Source organism: Sprattus sprattus (genome assembly GCF_963457725.1).
Source record: "Sprattus sprattus genome assembly, chromosome: 6".
Taxonomy (NCBI): Eukaryota; Metazoa; Chordata; class Actinopteri; order Clupeiformes; family Clupeidae; genus Sprattus; species Sprattus sprattus.
Genome location: NC_137925.1, coordinates 34,051,281 through 34,066,906, shown reverse-complemented (window position 1 = coordinate 34,066,906; position 15,626 = coordinate 34,051,281). Strand labels below are relative to the sequence as shown.

Sequence of the window (15,626 nt, the reverse complement as noted above, 5' to 3'; positions counted from 1 at the left end):
TTGGTGTTGTATGAAGAGGGTAATACTTCTGTAGGAGGAGAAGCAGTCACTTTAGAACAACGATTGGGATAATGTGTTGTCTAACACAGTTTAAAAGTGTACTCTTGCAAAAAATTAAACAACACACACACACACACACACTAACAAATTGCACACCAGGGAAATTAAATAGGCAAGGAAATGTACCTCAGTTCTGTCTGAATGGACAAAGTTTCTGAGGACGGTGTTGACACAGGGATTATTTTGTGATAACTAAAAACTAGCAGCATTTTTAAAATGTTTAAATCTATCATAAATGAGTTGCAGTGAAAGGAAAGTGAGTGCCGAAGAGGCCACTGCAGTGAGGACCATGTAGCATTTGTGCTAACTAATACAACAACACCTCATGAATTTGTCAGTTGTTCAGGAATCACTGCCTCCCTTCTCCTGAAGGCCACTATTTGAGGAACAGGTAATGACGAAAAGGAGTCAAGCTGAAGCACATTAATGATTCCAACAGGCCCAACAATGTCCTTCACTTTAGACCACTAAGCCTCCTGTAGAAAGGCTTCAAGGGGGGGGGGAAATACACAACTGGCCAACCCAGAGCGTCTGCTTGAAATGGTGCTGACCTTTCAAGAGCGCTGGCCTCTTCTTCCCTCTCCACTGAAGAGGCTGTCTGCGATGAAGGACACGGCTCTCTTTGGTTGGTGGCCTTTCTAAAAGAGAAACGAAAGCTGGGACCCCTCAGTCCTCGTTTCGAGCTGCTACCCATGTGTCTGGCCTACTTAGCTGAAGAGGCCTCCATGTTCTCTTTGAGAGATAAGAGTGTGTGGGAGTTAAAAAACAAACAAACAAAAAAAGGGTTTCCAATGAGGACAGCTAATCCTAACGGAGGTGTGTAGAGTGACGAGAGAGAGAGAGAGAGAGAGAGAGAGAGAGAATATTATGACATTAGATGCCCTTGGAAGTAAGGGCTACAGACAAAATAGAACAAGGTAGAGATACCCTTAAACATAACCCATGTCATACAGTATATTAACCACCCACACACCCACACACACACACACACACACACCACAGAAATACAGAGCTTCTTGCTCATATCCTATGGTAGTTACGGAACACTCTTGAGCGGTGCACTTATGGATTGAAAATGCTAAAATTGAAGCTGGTCTCAAGAGGACTGGGAAACAATACACCACTGCCAGACAGCTTGCCAGCATGTATCTATGCACTTATCCGAGTGTGTGTGTGAGTGTGTGTGACGATGGGCCAGAGATGGAGCTGAGAACTCAGGGCGTCTCAGAATCTTTGCCGGCTGCAGAGGTGGTTGTCTTCTTCTTTGGCTGTTTCTTCACCGTTGTCTTAGTGGTCTGTTCAAGAAAACAAAACAGAAGGAAAAGAAAATGGAGGAAAATCAATCAGTGAGTCAGAAAATGGAGCTTTGGCTAGCCCACCTCCTGGATGCTAACTAAAGGTCATGTCAAAGCTCACAGACATGGTTCCTCAATCAGCCAATTCACGGAGCATGGCAAGGCAAACAGTTCACACCAGAAGTCAGCCATCAATCACTCTTGAATGGAGTACATGCACTCTCACTCTCTCTAGTGTGCTTTTATGGCAGAGTACATAAGGGAGAGTGTGTACCGAGTGTGTGGGTGTGAGATTGAAGGAGGGGGAGAGAGAGTGAGAGAAAGAAAAGAGAGTGAGAGAGAGAGAAAGAAAAGAGAGTGAGAAGTTAGAAGTTCATTCTTTTTTTAAAGTATTAATTACCTTTCATTCAAATGTGTTTCTTGCAGACTGCTTTGGCAATATTGTACACTACACAGTCATGCCAAAAAAGCAGATTCAAGAGAGAGAGAGAGAGAGAGAGAGAGCTTTACAACCACATTTATTCCCATAGGTGGATGTGCAGATGATGAGGACGAAAGTTTAAAAGAGAGGAAAGGAATACACGAGAGAGGAAAGAGGAAGAGAGGGGAAGGGAAGAGAAGAGAGGAGAGGAGGTGTGGACTCATCCATTATTTCTGACTGCAGAGGGCTGCTGTGGTACTGCACCAGTATCTGTCCTGCTGCAACTCAGACTTTCTTACCACCTACAGGGGCCTGAGGGGAACTGCACTTTTCAGCCTGTGTGTGTGCGTGTGCGTGTGTGTGTGTGTGTGTGTGTGTGTGTGTGTGTGTGTCCATCTGTGCGTGCGTGCTCGTGTGTGCCCATCTGTGTGTGTATGTGTGTCTATCTGTATGGGTGTGCGTTTGCGTGTGTATACGTGTGTCCATCTGTGTGTACGTGTGCGTGCGTGTGTGTGTGTGTGTGTGTGTGTGTCTGTCCATCTGTGTGTACTCCACAGCTCTGTGCTTTTGAACTGGGTCTCTGGCAGCAGAGGCCCTCACCTCCTCTCATCATGAGAGGCAGTTCTGGCCCAGTTAGCCATCGCACTCACAGCTAAAGCTGCTGCTTCCTCTTTGGCAGGGCACAGCGCACTTCTGACAGTGCTGAAAAGAGGGCCTAGATACGGAGTGCCAATGAGAGAAATTGTGTGTGAGTGTGCGCGAGAGAGAGAGAGAGAGAGAGAGAGAGAAATCTGCATTCGTTCCACCTGGTTGGCTCCGACACCAGGCATATGTATGCATAAGCCTGAGGGTTTTCAGTGTGTGTGTGTGTGTGTGTGTGTGTTCAGACAAGTGTGTACCTCGGTTTTGGCAGTTGCTGGTTTCTTGACTGCCTTGACGCTGGCCGTGCGCTTCACGGTCTTCTCTACTACGTCCTCGTCCGAGTGCTCGGTCCTGGTGTCTGACTGCTCGCCGTCCGACTTCGAGCTGGAGCTGTGATGTATGTCGTCAGCCACGACGGGCGACGCCGTGGAGCGAGCTGGAAGAGATAATCAGACCAGAGATTGAGTCTGAAGATCTCAGCGCTTCTTCACTCCACAGTGACCTTAAGGAAAGCGCACTACTTGAAGAGATAACCAAACCAGAGTTTCAGTCTGAAGATTGTGCATCTTCACTCCACAGAGACCTTAAGGAAATCCACACACTACTTGTCTATTCTTTCCTCACAGTCCCTTGTTTTTTACCGTCCTCTTCCCTCTACTGCATGCTCAGAGTCGGATGCACTTAATCCTATTTCACTTCCCTGATTAGCTCTCCCTTTCTTTCACTCTTCCCCCTTTCACCCACATGCACTCCTGCGCTCCCTCTCTCACCCCCTCAAACTTTTATTCTCCCTCAAGCTTTCATTCTCCCTCTCTCTCCTTCTCTCCCTCCTCTCTCTCTCCGCTGTTGTGTGGATGGCTGCTGCTGTATCCTGCTGCCAGCTCTCTGCCATTGAGCAGTGAAGTGTCAGATTAACAGGAGGCTCCTCTGAGTCACTGAGGCCTGAGGAAAGGCTCTCCCAAACTGCCCTGTCCTCACACAACCTTCCCTATTCCTCTCTCTGGTGCACTCACTCCGCTAACCTCTCTCTCTCTCCCCATATGGTGACTGATGTACTCAGTCTCTGCCTCTATTTCCCCATCTGCCTCACACACACACACACACGTTACTGACCACATTACTACCCCCTCCCACCTTCCCTTACTGGCCTTCACGGTGATCATCACTTTACTGAGGGATTTTATTGTTGTTATTTGTTTCTTTAAAAACATGCTCGTCCCATCAGCAGGGCGGCAAACACGTCCAGACAACGGCCTGCCTGCTTAACCATCGCTCCCTAGTCCCCACACTGCAGGACACGTCCCATTCAACAGCTCTGTTACAGGGAGAATCTGGAAGGCTGCTTGGCTCATGTCCAGCACCACATTTAGTTTCAGTGCCCATGGTCAGAAGTGAAGGGAAAGTTCCTGGATGTATAAACAGACACTCCATATTGCTCTTGGTCCCAGTTTGTTTCAACATATACAAGCTCTCTATCATAGGCTCCTTCAGGATAATGTAAGCATTTAAGATTATAAACATAGATACAAAAACACATATGTGCAGCCTAACACATTTATGACTCCCCTTAACCCTATTCAAAGTTAAGCTGCTTTGAGTTAAGAAGTGCAAGATACAACTAGAAAATGCATTTCCTGAAGGAAATACCAGTGCAGGAAATGCAAAAGTTAAGAAAGGAAGAAGAAAAGAAAGAAGAGTAAAAGAAGGAAAGAAGAAAGGAAAGAAGAGTGAAAGAAGGAAAGAAGAGTGGAAGAAGGAAATAAGAAAAGAAAGAAGAGTGAAGAAAGGGAAGAAGAGTGAATAAAGGAAAGAAGAGTGAAAGAAGGAAAGAATAGTTGAAGAAAGAAAGAAGCGTGAAAGAAGGAAAGAAGAAAGGAAAGAAGAGTGAAAGAAGGAAAGAAGAAAGGAGAGTGAAGAAAGGAAAGAAAAGTGAAAGAAGGAAAGAAGAGTGGAAGAAGAAAGGAAATAAGAGTGGAAGAAGGAAAGAAGAGTGAACAAGCGTGGCTCTGGATAAAGAGAAAAAGAGAGTGAAAATATTGAAAAAAGGAAATAAAAATGGAGTGAAGAAGAGAGATTGAGTGTGAGAGAAAGTAGACTGAGAGGGATAGAGAGAAAGATGGAGAGATGGAGAGAAAAAAAAGTAGAGAATGGAAGGTGTCTTAATGTTCCTAGTTACAGTTAAATTGAGAGGGACAGAGAAGAAGTTCCTTGGATTTGGCGCAGGTGTCAGTGAAGCACAGGTGCAAGCCAGTTTAAAGACCCTATTATGATGTCATAATGGCCCAATGTAAGTCAATGGGAAAATTTAGATTCGTTTTTATTTAATATCTTAAAAAGTATAAAGTTTAGAAAAGTGAAAAATACATAGCATACGTGTCCTTTACAAGACCTACGCGACAAAGTTTGAATGAAGTTTCTACGTTAAGCGGTTCGGGCTGAATTAATCGCAGAAAAAGGTAACAAGAATAAGAAGAAGAAGAAGAAGAAGAAGAAGCCTAGTAATAACAATACAGGGCATGTCATGCACTGTAATTATAAATGTATACATCATATATATATATATGTAAGGGATAATGTATTGTCCGGAGGTCATTCTACAAAAATAATTCCCGACGGGGCGAACAACACCCGACGCGCAGCGGAGGGTGTTGTTTTGTACCGAAGGGAATTATTTTTGTAGAATGACCGACGGACAATACATTATCCCGCTTATTATACGGGTACTTGCCAAAAACGATAGAAGACATTCCTCCAACATATCTCTTTTTAATGATTTAGGTGCCGTTTCATGTGTCCCGTTTAGAAATAAATAGTTCTTCAAGCAAATAGAACTTTGAAGTTTCAGGTGTTGCATAGCAACCCATTACTTGCTGACTTCAAATTACTCTCTACTGTTGCGTTAAAATGACTGGACTTCTGGCGGAATGATATGAAAGATGTGAATTAGAAGTACAAAACCCGTTGCCAATGACAGCGGTGATTATCTTTCGCAGAGGTCTGTTAGCAGGAATTAATGTATGGGTATGACGTAGGGATGGCCCATTCAAATCAACGGTACTTTTTGGAACATTCTGAAGAGCCGTATAATAAATATATATATATATATATACAGTACTGTGCAAAAGTTTTAGGCAGGTGTGAAAAAAATGCTATGAACTAAGAATGCTTTGAAAAATGTAAACAATACATGTTTATCCATTTACATGGTAAGACTGAGCACAGCATCTAGACACAACGTAGTTATACTGCATCAGCAGGGTCTCTCCCAGACAAAGATTTCAAAGCAGACAGGGGTTTCAAAATGTGCAGTTCAAGCTCTTTTGAAGAAGACGTTGAGGATCGTAGACGCAGTGGTCAGCCAAGGAAACTTAATGCAGCTGAGTAAAAACACATCAAGCTTATTTACCTTCGAAATCGGAAGATTTCACGCAGTGGCATCAGCTCAGAACTGGCAGAAACCAGTGGTACCCAGGTACAGACATTAACTGTCCGGGGAAGTCTGGCCAGAAGTGGTCTTCATGGAAGAGTTGCAGCCAAAAAGCTCTACCCCGACAAGGAAACAAGGCCAAGTGACTGAACTAAGCACGAAAACATAGAAACTGGGGTGCAGAAACATGGCAGATGGTGCTCTGGACTGATGAGTCAAAATTAGAAATATTTGGCTGTAGAAGAAGGCAGTTTGTTCGCCGAAGGGCTGGAGAGAGGTACAATAATGAGAGTCTGCAGGCAACAGTGAAGCATGGTAGAGGTTCCTTTCCAGTTTGGGGCTGCATTTCTGCAAGTGGAGTTGGAGATTTGGTCAGGATGAATGGTGTCCTCAATGCTGAGAAATACAGGCAGATACTAATCCATCATGCAATACCATCAGGGAGGCGTATGATTGGCACCAAATGTATTCTGCAGCAGGAACATAACCCCAAACATACAGCCAATGTCATTAACAACTATCTTCAGCTTAAATAAGAACAGAAAGTCCTGCAAGTGATGGTATGACCCCCACAGAGCCCTGATCTCTACATCATCGAGTCTGTCTGGGTTTACATGAAGAGACAGAAGAATTTTAGGAAGCCTACAATCTGTGGTTAGTTCTCCAAGATGTTTGGAACAATTTACCAGCCGAGTTCCTTTATAAACTGTGCGCAAGTGTATCTGGAAGAATTGATGCTATTTTGAAGGCAAAGGGTGGTCACACCAAATATTTATTTAATTTAGAATTTTCTTCTGTTCTTTCACTGCATTTTGTTAATTTATGAAGAATTGATGAAAATAAACTGTTAACACTTCCATTTTAGAAAGCATTCTTAGTTTACAGCATTTATTCACACCTGCCTAAAACTTTTGCACAGTACTGTATATAATATATATATACATATATATATATATATTATATACACACACACACACACACACACACACATATGAAAATCATATCCATGGAGGTGATCAGATGTGGGGTAAATAAGATGCATACTTTGGCGCGTTGAGCTGCGTGCGCGTGGGAGGGTCTGGCTGCCAGTGCTGATATCATCTGCGGAGTCCAGCAGGTCCTGCTCGTCCTGGATCAGCGTCAGGTCCTGCATGCTGAAGCTGCGCAGCTTCTCAGACAGCACACCCTGCCCCTGCACAGAAAAGCCCACCTTAGACACCCGCATGGAGATACACTAACACACACACACACACACACACACACACTTGAGACAGCACACCCTGCCCCTGCACAGGAAAGCCCACCTGAAACACCTGCATGGAGTTACACACGCGCACACATGCCCTTTCATGCGATCATTCAGACTTTCACACACAGACACACACACACACACACACACACACCCTAATGAAACACAAGGAAGACCATGTAGCCTATGTCAAACATCCTGCTCTGCAGAGATAGCTCACCCATTCACTACATAGTGCATGACGCAAATCTTATGATGCCTTTAAACTTAAATATCTTCTTTACTATCAGTATTGGGGAGATGGTTTGGACCATCATAAAGGCTGCTAGTGGAGAGGCAAACTAGTGCACCACAAGATCGTCCTACTATTCCTGGTGCCATTGAAGACATACAGTGCCACTTGAAAGTATGTGAACCCCTTGAGCACTTAAGCGTTTTCTGTTGTTTTACCATGATTTTTCATTTTTTTATCACCAATTTTCCATAGATGAAATGTCAGGTTTATGTTTATCATTTGCATGTACTTGTTTAGAGGAAATTGTTTGAGTAGCCGAAAAACTACATGAAACATGGAATTAGTCAATTTCAAAAGTAAGTGAACCCCCAGCTGAATTGATAAAGTCAAGCAGGTAACAGATTCAGTGAAACTTATTTGGGTGATTAATTAGTCAATTGAGCAAACCGATCATCTGAGACATCCTTAGGGAAAGGTTTGGGCAACACAGATTAAAAGAGAGAGGAAACCAACCAAACTACTGTAGTGCCAAGGTGTACCCACACAGATCAAAAATGCCGAGAGGAAACGAGATATCCGAGAACATCAGGAAGAAGGTACTGACAGCCCATCAGTCTTGGGAAAGCTATAAGACCATCTCCAAAAGATTCCAGCTCCATCCATCCGTCCAAGTCAAATCATTTTGAAATGGAGGGCATTCAACATGACCGCATCTCTGCCTAGAAGTGGACGCCCATCAAGACCATCACCAAGAAGCACCAGAAGAAGAATAAATCAGGTAAAAGTCAACCCACACATCACCTCTAAAGAGTTTCGGACCTCTCTGGCAGCATCTGGGGTTTTGGTTTTGATTGTGACAAAATAATTCTATCTCGGACTCATCTGTTTAAAGAAGGGACTTCCAGAAGGCCTTTGGTTTATCCAAGTGCTCTCGGGCAAAGTTGAAACGGGCAGTTTTGTTCTTTCTTGAGAGCAGAGGCTTCCTTCTAGCAACCCGATCATGAATGTTATGTCTATTCAATTTTCGTCTGATTGTAGACCCATGTACATTTACCCCAGATGCTGCCAGAGAGGTCCGAAACTCTTTAGAGGTGATGTGTGGGTTGACTTTTACCTGATTTATTCTTCTTCTGGTGCTTCTTGGTGATGGTCTTGATGGGCGTCCACTTCTAGGCAGAGATGCGGTCATGTTGAATGCCCTCCATTTCTAAATTATTTGTCTTGGATGGATGGATGGAGCTGGAATCTTTTGGAGATGGTCTTATAGCTTTCCCAAGACTGATGGGCTGTCAGAACCTTCTTCCTGATGTTCTCGGATATCTCGTTTCCTTTCGGCATTGTTGATCTGTGTGGGTACACCTTGGCACTACAGTAGTTTGGTTGGTTTCCTCTCTCTTTTAATCTGTGTTGCCCAAACCTTTCCCTAAGGATGTCTCAGATGACCGGTTTGCTTAATTGACTAATTAAGCACCCAAATAAGTTTCACTGAATCTGTTACCTGCTTGACTTTACCAATTCAGCTGGGGGTTCACTTACTTTTGAAATGGACTAATTCCATGTTTCATGTAGTCTTTTGGCTACTCAAACAATTCCCTCTAAAAAAAGTACACGCAAATGATAAACATAAACCTGACATTCCTTCTATGGAAAAAAAATGAAAAATCATGGTAAAACAACAGAAAACTCCTAAGTGGTCAAGGGGTTCACATACTTTTAAGTGGCACTGTAGACAAGACATCACATGAAATATGCAACGGGTTAGAGCCCTCTTCCACTTGGACATGAGCGTACAGACTAGACCCGGATGGAAGGCCTGGGGCAGCCTGATTAGACGAGGGCAGAGATAAAACAAGGGCAGTGGAATGTAGGTCAGACTAAAGCAAGGGAATGAGGGGTTAACTGGGGCAGAAGTGAGACACACACTAGGAACCATCCATGTGTGGTGGGGGTTGGGAGAGGGGACTCCAACCTGAAGGGTTCTCTCAACACATCATTCATGTACACGACAATCCCTTTATGCATGTAGATGCAATAATACAAATAAACAATATCAAAAATGATAATAAAACCAAACATAATGGTCTGAAAGGCAGGTACAACATCTGTTTGGAAAGATTCATTTTAGAGAAAAAGACATTGGACTATTTCACCCTCTCTCCCCTCTTTCTCTCTCTCTCTCTCTCTGACACGCATTTAATCAAGGGTTGGGGCAGCCCAAGAGCAGGGACTGGTTGGAGAACATCCTGTTATTTTTCCCACCAGTCCTGCGGCTGTCCTCCTTATCTGTGGTCACAAGACTTGCATGGTTCCGTGATTAGCCTCTGTTCCATATTCTACACTATCTGCATTAAAACCATGCAAAAGATTTCAGCCCATTTTGAACCGGTCTTCCGCGAAAAGGGGAAAGAACAAAAAGTGACAGGTCAGATAAAGACATCAGGGGACACACCACACTTAAGACCTCTTATCCATTTCGAAACATTGCTCACGGGTGTATCCATCTACTTTTCTATCGCTACGTGTACCAACCCCTACTGCAGTGCCTGTGCCCATTTTGGTTACCCCACTGTTTGGGTACTAGTTGGTATATCATACTATAAAGGTGGAGTTAGAAATGATTTCATTGTTCAGGTACAGACACGTCACAGCCAGAAGCACATGCAGCGATGCATACATTCACATGGTCAGCTGCATCTATAGCTAGGGATAGGAGTGAGCCACACAGTATCCCATCCTACCGTGTACCATGGAGGTCAATGGAAAAACGTCACCTTGGTGGCTGCGGTGGAGTTTGGGGTTTGGGGGTCAGGCTCACCTTGGTGGCTGCAGTGGAGTTTGGGTTTTGGGGGTCAGGCTCACCTTGGTGGCTGCGGTGACTGCTACATTGGCGGCCAGGTTCAGGCCTCGCTTGCCAAAGCGCATCATGGTCTCATAGCTGCGGTCTCGCGCCTGAGTGATGTATTCATCTATCTCCTGGAATACACACAAACACAAGGAATCAGACATACTGGTCACCAAGCAAATATTACCAAATGCTCAACACAATGCATACTGCAGCAGTGCAACACTGTATTACTCTAACAGTACTTTGTATTCTGCATCTGGACTTCAATTCCCTGTACTTCAAAATAGAAACAAGCCTGCTTGGTCTGCTGATGAGTGCCCAAACAACAGCAGTCCACTGTGCAAGTAGTGTGAATCTACCGACACGTTAATGACTCACTGGACGAAACAGAGGCAATACTAGGTGAGAAGAGAGAGGCGAGAGGAGAGGGCACACTCTGACCTTTTCCTTGTTGGAGAGGGTGGGATGCACAAACTTCCGGTAGAGCACACTGGAGCCCTTAGTGTAAGGCGACAGCAGCCATATGACAAAGGCTATCTTCAGCTCAAAGTAAAATGGAAACCTGAAGATGGAATCACAGGAACAGACTCTAAATTATGAACATAGAAAATTAGAGCAAGAACCGATAAGTGAGCAATAAAGACACAGACCGTCCCACCAGGACCTTGTAATGACTTGCAATGGCTTCTATTTATATTCAATTATAAGTCCAACATACAAATACAATTCTACTAGTTTGACAGTGAACTGAGATGCATGGCACAGTATATTTTCTACATTATTTACTACAACGTGATGATTGGACAGGAGGCAGGGAGTACGAGTCACACGTGACTCACCATGACAGGAGGAGATCTGTGATGGTTTCTGCCGTTGTGAAGAATGCAAACACTATCCAGTACATCATCCATTTCACCTGAGACCCAGACAAACAGAAATACACACACACACACACACACACACACACACACACACACAGCAGAATTAGTCATGGAAAATGTGAGCACGTGTACCCACACATGTGGTGGAACATGGTGTGCACACATGCATGGCCAAGCTAACACACACATGCTCTCTGCTCCGTGTAGACCTATTTCGTTATGCATGGCCGAGTCACGGGGGGAGACAGCGAGATATAAAACACATCACATGAGAACAGACAGACTGTTGTTGTATACGGCCCACAGATAGACACTTTGATCAAACAGCATCACCAGGGTGATCTTTTTGTAGAGGCTAAAGAGGTCCATTTCAGAACATCTCTGTGCTATTTGCCAACTCTTCATCTGAATACTTCATCTTGAAATTCATGATCTGATACTTGAGCTGTTATTTGGGTTTTCTAGTAAATTACTTGGACACGATGACAAACAACAGCTGTAAACACAGGGGCGAGCCGCTAACAGAGAGAAGGCTAAAAATGGAGCAGTCTGCCTAAAGCAACTACACGACTGAGGGGGTTTCCATGGCAACCAGCGAGCGCCCTCTCTCGTGTTGAGGCGGCGGAGTGTGAGCTGTGGGCTCCATCTCGCTGGAGGGCCGGAGGTAAACAAAAGAGCTGCAAACTCAAAAATAGCACCAGAAGCCTACCAACAAAGCAACCTGCTAACCAGCCCAGTGATTCACACTATTGTAAGCCCTTAATGGGGAATACCTGTTAGACAACATGCAACATGGCCATTGCCAAAAAGACATGTTCGCCCACTCTGAAATGTTTTCTCTTAAAAAGAAGACAATTGAACTTCTAAGCTTACAGGGAGAAGCCAGGGAAATGCTGGTTAAAAATCTGTCTGAACCAAATTGCTTGGACAATAAGTCTCCTTCATTCCAACAACTATGAATAACCTATTGATCTATAGTACCAAGAAGAGTTTTAGGAACTTGAGCTTTATGAAATGTATAAGGCTCAGTGACAAATCAAATACTGCTGTACTAATGAATGGGTGAAAAACTGTTATAACATGACAAAGAAATTACTACAGTACATCCTAACCCCAGATCCTTAGGCATTTAAGTTCTTCATTGTTTTAAAGGATTGAAGCAAGAAGAATCAACAACAAAACCATAATAGGCAGAATGCGCAGTGGTTCTAGAAGCCTCCACTGATTAACTGCATGGGTTTTGTCCACAACACGCATGGATGTGCATAGAGCAAATGAGGAGTTTTGATTGGAGTTTCTTTTCTTAAACTGGAGGGACTCACAGAGCATCAGATACTGAAAGCCGGTTAGCCTACTGTTCATACATAACGCAGCTTTCCCCTGTTCTTGGGTCATGAGAGATACTTACATATTCTTTCACATTCTTCGTTTTCACAGCCTTGTATGATGAGTATGCTGGATAGAGGGTTCCAAAAGCCAGACTGTGACGACAAGAGGGGACATGACATTTTGTATGTTAAAAACACATCTGTACAGATATTGCAGCAGTACAATAAGCTCATATTAAGAAGTATGCGGATTAGGCTATGCGAAAAATGTTCAGCTCATGAAACACAGCTTCAAATAATGAATGTGCTCCCTCTCATATGCCTCGCTTTATCTAAGGTTCCGCAACACAGACTCATCTACTTTACCGTCATATTGGATTGGATTGGATTCACACACAACACATTAATTCCAAAGAAAATTGTGGCTCATCTAGAACATTGAGGTAACTTAAGCTTTTATTCCTTAAATCAGTAAGGTCACAGTCCCAAAATAAAGCACAAAAAAGGCAACGTCACTCAGACGTAGGCCTGGGCTAGTGCATGTGGCCCAGATGCATGGGCACGTGCTCACCCACATGCTCACTGCTCTGCTCTGCAGCCGAGCCCCTGGCCGCGTGTGCTTTGTGCTGATGAGACAGGATGCCTGGGCGCTCCACTGTTGGAAGGGTGGATGCATCCGCCGGGATGGGGAGCAGACTGCGCCTGCTCACTTCTGAGCAGACATCAGCTGAGGCAGTGTGTGTGTGTGTGTGTGTGTGTGTGTGTGTGTGTCACTCATTTGCCAAGCCTTTGCTGTGAAGGTTTTGTCTCTTTTTCTTGCTCTGTGTGCTCCTGGATGTCAGGAGTCTCACCAGGGATCATCACGCCGGTTTCAGAGTGCTAGACAGTATTCCACACGTGCAATCATCTCATTGTTATGATGTATACATCCATCTCTTTATTCACACAAGTGTGCAGTGCACGTGTTGTGAAGACACATATTATAATTGTACACCGTTTTAAGACTGTGTGTTCAGTGTGTGTATTCTGGTATACACATACAGTGAAATAAGAGCGTGCTGAAGGCAGCAGCAGCATGTTTTACACATGATGCACGATCTCATTGACTGTAATCCCACTCCCTTTCGAATCATGAAACTGGCTACTCCCAAAATACCACCTAGGCACTCAATCAGCTGCACTGACCAGTGCTTTGAGTCTGGACAGAATTCGCAAGGCTGATGTCAGTGTCCCAGATGAGTGGTTTCAAGGACAGTATGATCTAGTCTCTCCAAACTACCAGGCGTCTGCATTTGCATTTTGAGACGACTGGTGGTAGGGTTTTTACAACCACTGGCTTGAAGATGTAAATAAAAAAGTATATGAATGTTTGGCACTTAGACGAATGACCAGCTGTCACTGACTATTGCACCTGGATTAATTTAGCCATTAAAAACACACAAAAACAACAACATTTGTCGAACAAAGAGATCATGGTGAGTGTCATCTCAGATAGATTAGCAGGTTCAATGTAACATAATTTGATGTCGAGAGAAATGCCTCGAAACAAGTAGGCCTTATATTAGGCAATTAAGTGACATGCATCCCAGTGTGCCATTTGGGTTTCACGAATCACTTCTTGTTCAATAAGGCAATGATAACGGTATGCTACAAAAAAAATCTAAAAGGCCTATATCAAACAGGTTCTCATCCTAAACGGGTTCTTGTTCGCTAGCATTGCATGTTTTGATATGGCAAGGACTAAATTAAGAATGGGTTGTTGACGGATTATACAGTTGAATTAAATAAATCAACATTAAAATCGTAGATTACAAATTGCAGCCAAATACTATGCCAAATCCAGAGCCTCCCTCTGCTGAATAATAAATCAACATTATAGCAGACATAAAACAGGTTACGCGGGCTTTATACGTCGTAAACACGTTATCGGTTTTGAGTGTTGGAACACAGACATGCGTTCATATACAACATGATATGAATTGCACAATCATCGAAATAAACGCCATCTTCCACCTGCTTGTCTTTTGGTTCATTTACAGCTTTCAGGCTTTTACTTGGCTTTCCCTAGCAAATGACGTTACCATTCTGTAACATCAGGCAGCTGACTCGCGAAACCGCATAGCCTGTGAAAACAAGGACCGAACGTCAGATGAATAAACATTCCCTTGAAAAAAGGCGTACTCACACAACTATCCTAGAAATGATCCACGACACCATCTTGATCGTTGCCAACGTTTCCTCACGGTTGAAAATATTAACTGACCCCCATTCCTACCCCTCACAGCTTGCTGTAAGGATGCGCAAGGGGTTGCCTGCTGTTCGGTTTCCTCTGCACTGTATCTCACAGGTACACTAGCTGACTAGCTAGCTAACGTTAGCAGACTGTGCCGTTCGACTGCATTAGTACCCAACTTCTCTTAAAGGGGACAGGCAGTCCGCTCGCTGTTTGAATTTACAAGGTGGCACTCCCTGCTGTGAGATATTCCATCACTGGTGGTTTTCAGTGATCTAATTGCCTATATGCCACGGTGAGCTGAGGTACTTCCGGTTAATATGTCGGATCGTATGCTCACTTCCGTTACTATAGCATCGATCGTCCACATTGATTGCCCAAAGCTAGTGAAGAGAAGAGACTTGTCGAAAAAGTTCAAATATCACCGACAATCTGGTACAACTGCTGAACGCTGTTGTGTGCCTTTACGCCAGAATTAAAGGTACAACGGTGTGCTTCGTTTTTTTTTGTTTTATACCTTTCCTGTGGACAAGGAACTGTGGATGAGGAACTGTGCTTCCTCGGACAAGGATATCCGTTTCTTCACCAGGTAAGGCAACTTCAGCCTATTTACTCAGGGTAAAGAGTGCCAGGGAAATGTCTCTAATGTTACCTAGATTAAAGAGGACAGTGTATTATTGGGTACGTGGCTACGTGTAGCTTAAAATTAACAGTGTTGGATAAACTACATGGAATATGTAGTGAACTAAGCTACCAGTAAATGTAGCAAGCTAAGCTACACACCGGGTAAGGCAACTTCAGCCTATTTACTCAGGTTAAATAGTGCCAGGTAAATGTCTCTAATGTTACCTAGATTGAAGAGGACAGTGTATTATTTGGTACGTGGCTACGTGTAGCTTAAAATTAACAGTGTTGGATAAACTACATGGAAAATGTAGTGAACTAAGCTACCAGTAAATGTAGCAAGCTAAGCTACACACCGGGTAAGGCAACTTCAGCCTACCGGTATT

At 43.8% G+C, this 15,626-nt stretch overlaps 1 protein-coding gene across 2 annotated transcripts; it reads right to left on the bottom strand.

Moving 5' to 3' along the window:
• Positions 1–1,229: 1,229 nt before the first annotated feature.
• Positions 1,230–14,916, bottom strand: reep2 (receptor accessory protein 2). 2 transcript variants are annotated; one of them, XM_080840771.1, is made up of 8 exons: positions 14,569–14,916; positions 12,464–12,536; positions 11,014–11,090; positions 10,616–10,736; positions 10,189–10,302; positions 6,890–7,055; positions 2,676–2,854; positions 1,230–1,355 (listed from the first exon to the last, which is right to left on the bottom strand). In XM_080840771.1, the coding sequence occupies exons 1-8, from the start codon at positions 14,598–14,600 to the stop codon at positions 1,275–1,277; spliced, it is 843 nt and encodes a 280-aa protein (XP_080696897.1). In that variant the 5' UTR covers positions 14,601–14,916; the 3' UTR covers positions 1,230–1,274. The 2 variants fall into 2 exon arrangements, with proteins under 2 accessions (XP_080696897.1, XP_080696896.1); XM_080840770.1 differs by having other exon boundaries at positions 6,890–7,037.
• Positions 14,917–15,626: the final 710 nt, after the last annotated feature.